Source organism: Trifolium pratense, linkage group LG3 (assembly GCF_020283565.1).
Source record: "Trifolium pratense cultivar HEN17-A07 linkage group LG3, ARS_RC_1.1, whole genome shotgun sequence".
NCBI lineage: Eukaryota > Viridiplantae > Streptophyta > Magnoliopsida > Fabales > Fabaceae > Trifolium > Trifolium pratense.
In genome coordinates, this window is record NC_060061.1 from 188,855 (window position 1) to 197,306 (window position 8,452).

At 30.8% G+C, this 8,452-nt stretch overlaps 1 protein-coding gene across 1 annotated transcript; it reads left to right on the forward strand.

The window, feature by feature from the left end:
* The first annotated feature begins 4,994 nt into the window (after positions 1 to 4,994).
* LOC123917319 lies at positions 4,995 to 8,019 on the forward strand. Its single transcript, XM_045969011.1, has 2 exons — positions 4,995 to 6,237; positions 7,126 to 8,019. Exons 1-2 carry the CDS (start codon positions 5,256 to 5,258, stop codon positions 7,590 to 7,592), a joined length of 1,449 nt encoding a protein of 482 aa, XP_045824967.1. The 5' UTR covers positions 4,995 to 5,255; the 3' UTR covers positions 7,593 to 8,019.
* The last annotated feature ends 433 nt before the right edge of the window (positions 8,020 to 8,452 follow it).

Consider the following 8,452-nt stretch of genomic DNA (forward strand, 5'->3'; position numbering starts at 1 on the left):
GACACACTCCATCATAGTACAAATCCCTCTCTAGCACTCAATTTCAATGGAATGGCATTTTTGTTCCTATAGTATGCATTGCATCACACGTGGCATTTCGTGGGTGTTAGGATAACTGAGGTGGATGGATGGGTTATGCTTTTATACTGTTTATTTATTTATTTATTTATTTATTTATGTATTCTATCCTTCAATTATACGCAGACAAATACAGTTCGTATGTTACATGATTGAATACAAAAATTGCTAATACAGCCACGTCTTATGTTTTATTTAGTGCTTTGCCAGCAGTTTTAATTTCGAACTCTAATTTGTTTGTTTTGTCAAAGATAGAATTATTTGCTGAATAACGTTTTCTGTTTTTTCTTGGAAATTAATTAAGGGGTTGGCTTGCTTGACAATAGTGGTCACTAAATTATCTAAAATAATAAAGTTGTTGATTAAGATATAAACTATTGATTTGACATGATGTTTAATGTATTATTCTCTTTGTGATTTGGTAAGTGTGTATGAACGAACAAGGGGAGTGAATTGTCTCCCGTGATAAATTCCTTCTATTACATCGGTCAAATTTTGGCCTTTAAAAAAATAAAGAAAGAATTATTAAAAAAAAAATGGAAAATGAAATATTTGAGGGGGGTGGAAATTACAATTGGAGAGAATTCAATGGATCTCCGGCGGAGACAATCCAATTCCATGAACATGAGAGATATCTTAGACAACTTTCTATAACATGCATCGCTTGATTAAGGGATCATGGTGCACAAGTCTTTCATATTTTTATAACAAATTTAAATATGAATTTTATAAATTCACCGTTGGATTGAAAATTTATATGGTTTAGATTATCCATAATTTTTTAAAATTTTTTTGAAAATTATTTAATATGTTATTGAGACCCATAACGATATTTAATAAAAATCTATAAACCGTTAATTTTGATGGGTCTCAATAACATATCAAATGATTTTTAATTTTTTTTTAAAAAAATTATGGATGATCTATACAATAAAAACTTTCAATCCAACGATAAATTTTGTAAAATTCATATTCGTTATAGTAGTATATGTAACTTGTGCATGGTGAAATCCTCACCATAGACTTGGCCATCTTAGACATGTATTATGAGTTAAATAAATTTGATGTATTTAGTTAAATATTTGGACCAAATATATTTATTTTTGTCGATTAATTTTTGCTTATATTTTGAGACGAAAAAATATATTTTAAGGAATGTACCCAATATAAAGAGCACAACGTACTCATAATTCAATTATCTCTTATCTTTTCTACTCTTTTACTATATTATAGTATATAGATTGATTTTGACATCATAGTGTTTATTGCATTACTCAGCCGGCCACCACTGTAGAGGATATCCACCACCATCACAAGAGATCACTTGAGTCATCATCAACCTCCTTTCGAGAGGTTGATTTGTGTTTTCAAACTATCACAAATCCATAAAACATGTATACTTTTATACAAAGAAGAATTTTTTTACAACCTTAATTGTAGGTGAGACGCCCCAACATCCCAAAATAAAACCTACATAGGGCAACTACTACACGTTTCAACAATTCAAGTGCACGTGATACACCGTAACATGAAAATAATCGTAATGACTATTCACAAACTCATTTTTCAAGACCATATATAGAGTTCATTCTTGTCTAATATAATCATTCACTTTGAGAGTGTTAGTATTGTTCATAACTAAAGTTATAAGACCACAATTCATCAGCAAATACAATTATAATTGACTTATTTAAGAAGCTCAAAATGTGTCAAGAAATATAGAGACACATCAACCGATTATATATTTGCACATGAAGAGACATTTTGTCTAATACTACTCAGGGTAAGCAATGTGTTGTAGTCTTATTATTTATCATGGTCATGTTAAATTTTACAATAGTTATAATTCGTGTTTTCAAATTAGCCATTGTGTTATTATTTATCAGACTTGATTTATTATATCTCTTGTTCTCTTAACAAGAACATAACCTAAAACATAACAAACAACTTTTATTATTTTATTAGAGTGAACCAAAGTCTTGATAAGAAGAATATTTTTGTTTTATATATAGACATGGACAAAGTCTTTTAAACTAAATATACTCATGGCTCCCAAAAATTCCAAGCTATGCAACTCAGTTTGTCTTTGATAGCCCCAAAAACTCCTTATTAAAATGGAAAACAATGACTCCTTATGGGACGAATTCAGACATAAAAGTCTGCAAAAATAAAATAACTTATAAAGATACAATTTTCACTAGTGTGAACTTATAAAAAAGCATAAAACTTAATTTATAGTGCATAAGTTGTTTGCATAAGCTCAAAAATAAGCTAATCCAAACGGGGTCAGAAAGAGGATACAAAAAAATTTGGTGTGGACTTTTCATAATACCAATAATACCGTTGACTTTTTTTTAGCAACAAAAATATTTTATCAACAAACTCACCGTAACATAAGACATTTTATTTTTTTGACATAAGTTTGCATAATAGAAAATATGGATCACACAGACAGGCGTGAACAAGTCTGTCTGGCCACTAGTAAAATATAATATTGTTAAAATAATATTATTGTCAATGAGCTAAAATTACAATGAAAACCGTCTACCATCCATTTGTTGAAAATGAGCTAAAATAATATCATTGTCAATCGTTCCTAAAACATCTCTTTCTATAGAAGTTACAAGACAGTTATTTAATCACTCATCACTCATTTTGTTACATAGCTGACTTTTCACTAAATTCATAGCTGAGAAAACATGTTTCACGCTTGCAGTTGCTACCAGCAAGACTAAAACCAACTTCAAAAACTTATAAACTATTATGAAATATGTTGCACTTATTTGTTTTCACAAGCACACCCGTGTGAATTCTAATTTCTAAATGTGTTGGTAGTAGTTCTCCCACTATTGTTCGCTTCTTTCAAATCTAATTCAACAATCACCTATGTGAATTCTTTCTTTACCCAGAGCAAGTATAATTCTATGAAACATTGTCAATACTCGATAGTTTTGTCATGTTGGAGTGCTGTAATTGCAAAAACGACAAGATAACCATGAAATGGAAAACATCATTTTCGTTTTACTGGTTTTGTTTTTTTGATTATTAGTGAAAAACAACTACTAACTCCTCTTGGGCCACTATCCACTACCTTTCTAGAAGGATATTTTCTCTCCCCACCCCCATGAATCTTTTATCCCCTTGAATTTTCAATTTTGTCCTTGAAAAAACTTCGGTTCGTAGAAACCGAAGTTTTTTTTTGCCTTGAAAACAAATTTCGATTTCTAAAAACCAAAATTTACTCTGAATTTGCACTAGAAAAATTTCGGTTTCTGCGAACCGAATATTTCTGCAAGGACAAAATTGAAATATTGGGGGTATAAAAGATTCATGGGAGGGGGAAGAGAAAATATCTTCTAGAAGTATTTGCAAATTGAAAGCCCAACAATTTTTTTTCACTTAGAAAACAACCCAAAAAATTTAGTCAAAAATAAATTAAAAAAATACCCAAAACTAAGTAAATTGCCAAACGCGCTAGTTTCCCATTTACACAAGACTTTGTCGGTGCAGGGAACTGACCAAAATAATAAGGGTCTTGTTAACATGTGCCCTTAGGGCACATGTTAAGATATACCAAAATAGAAATTCAACATTTAATGCTACAAGAAATTAAATGTTTCAAAAAGTCAAAATGCACAAATTAATATTTAATAATTTCTATTTTTGTTTTCTTAACATGTGCCTTAAGGGCACAAGTTAACATTCTCCAAATAATAAATTAATTAATCTTTGACTGAAATAATAAATTTAATTAAGGAGGATGTATTGGATTGAGATTTCATGGGATTTTAAAAGACTTTTTTATGACAAAAAAATCTTGAGGTATTCAATCAAGACTTTTACAAAAGTTAAATAAATCTTGTGGTATTCAATTAAGACAAACATGATTTTTTTTTCAGGGCAATAAAATCCGTTGGTATTCAATTGAGATTTGGTACTACTTTTAAAATGTCTACTGGTATTCAAAAGTCTACCGATTTTGATGGATTCTTCTATGGAATGGATTTTGAAAGACTTTTTAGTTGAAAATACACTTGATAGACTTTTTCAACAATCTCACCAAAAGCCTTGAGACTTTTTTTAAATCTCCAAGACTTTTTATTTTCATCATCACTGTATCAAATTTTTTTTTCTTTATTTTTTCATAGTTCATCATCACTGCACTCCTTCTTCTTTTCTTTGTTCACTTGTTCAAGAATCTCACCAAAAGACTTGAGACTTTTTCAAACTCTCCAAGATTTTTTACTTTCATCATCATTATATCAGTTCTTCTTCTTCTTCTTCTTCTTCTTCTTCTTCTTCTTCTTCTTCTTCTTCTTCTTCTTCTTCTTCTTCTTCTTCTTCTTCTTCTTCTTCTTCTTCTTCTATCAAATATGTTTTTTTGCAAAAAAATATTTTAACAAATTCTACATCTTTTTTACAAACTTTTGATTCAATACAACTTTTTACGGCAAATTTTTTTTCGTTACCTTCATATGCTTCTTTTCCCATCCATGGTGATAAATGGTTTTTATTTGTGATTAGAAACATATACGTGAAAAAAATGTAAGGCTTTTTTTTTGTTTAAAAATTTGGATTCCCAAAAAAATATAATTTCTTTTATTAAAATTTATTGATTCTTTTAAAATTTGCCTAATATACAAAAGTTTCTTAATATATAAAGTATTATGAAATCTTGATTGTAAAAAGTTTTTTGAAAAAAATCTCTCAAAATCCATTCAAATCATGTGTTAAAAATCTTGATTGTAAAAAAGTCTCTGTAAAAAAGTCTTTAAAATCTCACAAAATCAATATAGTCCAACAAAATCTCATAAAATTATCAAGACTTTTTTTGCAAAAATTGTCTCATTAAATCCCAATCCAATACACCCCCCTAAATTAATGTAATCAACAATCCACAAGGAAAACGCTACTGTATCAACCTTGTTTTGTTTTGTTCCATTTCAATATTCAAGTTTTGGCAACGCTTCCTTTAATATATACTTACGTGCTTTTATTGAATCAGTCCTTATTCATAGTCCACGCCCACCATCTCCTCATAACTTCATCTTTCATTTCATTAATTTTCTTCATTTTCCATCACTCTTCAATTCAATTCAATATTCAGAACAATAAAAAAAAAATCTATGCATACAAAATCATAAGGCAAACATAATCCGAATTTAATTCAACAAGAGATGTGGATTCATATTGCAGTTATAGCATCCACCGTTGGATGCGTTTCAACCATATTGTTAATTTTAATCTGGCGTCGTTGGTATCATCGAAGAAACCGTAGTAGAAATTCAGTTAATTCAGTTGAACCGTCAAATGGAGTAATCAGAATCGAAAGTTCTAGAACAAGAATTCATCATCATATGCCAAGTGTCCATCATCAATTAGATCAACCTAGCAACAAAAACAAAGGTAACTATAACAATAATAATAACAATAGTTATTCTCTGTTTCGCAATGGAATTTCTGGAAAAAGAACACCGACTTTATTCAGCTGGATTGATAATCCATCTATGGCTGCTGATGCCGTTGAAAATGGATGGTCAAGATTTGCTTTCACTAGTTATAAAAGTTACATGCCATCTCCATCAATGAGAGCTACACTGTTAGGATCATGTGTTGCACCTGTAGGTGATAATAACGGAAGAGAATCATCAGAAGCTGAAATTAGTTGGGAAGTTTCACGTGGATCAGATGAATTTATGCAGAAAGTTAGGTTAAATCCTGGATTAAGAAAATCTAATCAAATTATTCAAACTACTAATTCTATGGTTAATTCTGTAATTAGAACTGCTTTACCATTACCTGGTCCTGTGTTAGGAAATTGTGTTTTCCCACAGGAATCATATTTTGAAATTACGATTTTGTATTCGTCTCGCGGTGATGAGTTTGATTCGATTCGAAAGAGTGTTGATGGTGGTGACAAAACTAAGCTTATTGCGAAAGGGAATTCGGAGGCGCTGGTTCATGTTACGAGTGGTAATAGTCATAAGAAAATTAATAGTGTTGAAGAAATGAAGGTTGATGGTAGAGAGGGTGGGAAGAAGAATGAATCTGTGATGTTTTCGATGGGATTAACGATTGGCGGTCCTGTTCTTTTGAAAGTTCCTGGTAGTTATCCTGGTAGCATTGGTTTCAACTCAAATGGTTCTGTTTATCTTGATGGTAATTACTACTTCACTTGCATTGAGCTTATTGTTTTACAAGTTCATTCATGTAGTGCTTACATTTTAGCAAATGCATGTTTGGGTTGACTTATATTTATCCGCCGTCATAAACACCTGTGATACTGTTAGGGAAAACCACTAGATACAACTTATGACATGTTCATATATTGTCTCGACTTTACTTTATCTTTTGTTATGGAAATAACTTATATATAAACATTTACTATATGATAAGCGTTTATAAACTGATTATCTGAATAGAGGTTAAGGTCATTTCAAACCTTTTTGCCTAGATTTTGTACTCTTGTGGATATGATCCTCAACATCAAGGTGAAACAGACATGTTCACAATTTTGCATAACCTTTTTGTTTCCACTTCAAGACAAAATGCCATCTAAAACATCAATATTAATATATTATGGAAGCCTGTGTCCACATGAAATGTTTCACAACCCACACTATAACCACATGGTCATGTCATTATTGCCATACATCATAAGTAGCAGTGTATCTCATTTCATTAGTTTATTTTGGGCCTGTTTGGATTGACTAATTTGAGTTAATCTACTGAAATAAACACGCTTCTGAGATTATTTGAGAGAGCTTATAGAAACAAACTTATGACATGTCTATAAGCTATTTTCAGCTTATTTTCATGAGTTCTATAGGATAACTTATGAAAACAACTTACTATAACTTATATGAAAATCAGCGCTTCATTAAGGTTTTTTGTTCTTTAAAATAAGCACTTAATTAAGTTGTTTATCCAAAATAGCTATACATGAAAGTTGGTTACAGGAATGCTATATACTTACCACATGGCTCATATTTCTGATATATTAGTCTGTTTTATTATCTAACTAAATATGAAACTTGATTATTACAGGAATGAAACTTGTATTTGAATCTGAGAAGGCAGAATGGATAGGAACAGATAAGGTGATTGGTTGCGGATTTGATCCAAGGCAGAAGAAAGTTTTCTTCACATTAGACTCAGAGTTGATGCATGTAATCCATTGCCAAACAGAAGAATTTAGCACTCCATTGTATCCAACCTTAGCTGCAAATATAGACATTATGGTATTAGTTAATTTTGGACAAAATGCATTTAAATATGCACCAGCAAATGCTCAAAGAACACCAAATCCATGTTTTGTGTCACCACTTGTAAATTCTCCTACCATAGGCTATGATGATAGCAAGGAACTATTCTCCATGGGTAGGATTGATTCTCAGTGGCATAATAGGACTACAACCAAAGGAAGTCACAACAATAATTCAACCATGGATTCTGATGAAGAGTCTGATGCTGATTTGTTTGAAATCGTCATAGACCGTTCTGGAAAATCTTAAAATACAAAATCATAGCTTACAACAAACTGTGCCAAGTTTGTATTTGTCTTGGTTCCGGCATTTAACAACTCCTCTGCTTGTACAAATAGTACATTACTTTGCACAGCACATATTGCTGGAAATTTTTTGTGTATCTTTTAACCTATGTTTGATATTACGGTGAATATGCCAGAATTACGGTGATTCACTTGATTTTGCAGAAGCTACAACGTAGCTTTTAAAAATAACGTTATATCACCATGATTCTGACACATCCACCGTAATACCAAACATACACTTTTAGTTTCAAAGGTAGAAATAGAATAGAAGTCCCATTTTATTAGATGAGAAATAGAAAAATGTTTGTATATTAGAAAAATAATTTTTACCACAAATTTCTACTATGTCATAAGTTTTGACTTGGTGATAAGATTTTGACTTTGTCTAATCCTATTCTTCCTAAGCTTCCACTATGTTACTTGTCAGCCACTGACCGTGTTTTTCATCTCTGAAAAGCTTTCTTCTGTTTTATTTTTTGGTGAAAGAAATGCTTTCTTCTTCTTCCAACCTTTATTTTTGGCAATTCTATTAAATTATAACAGTTAATTTTCTTTACAATTATGAAAATTCAGAATCATTCATGGAAGAACTTGTTGAATCATGGCGATTTTCGCAATAATTGGAAGCCTATAAATCTTTAATGACAGCATCTGTGACATGTTTGAAATTATCGTATTTTTTCAACAATCATAAGGATTTATTTTCGAAAAAATTCCATAGCATTAATTTCATCCTCCTCTGCAACTGAAACAAAAACTATACAGAGAAGATTAATGATAGTTTGGTTTGGAGTCTAACTGCAACATGGACATAAATTGGCG

Coding starts and splice junctions, on each gene's coding strand:
- LOC123917319 (XM_045969011.1), top strand. CDS start 5,256: ATGTGGATTCATATTGCAGTTATAGCATCCACCGTTGGATGCGTTTCA. Junction 6,238..7,125: donor TGGTTCTGTTTATCTTGATG/GTAATTACTACT, acceptor TGATTATTACAG/GAATGAAACTTGTATTTGAA.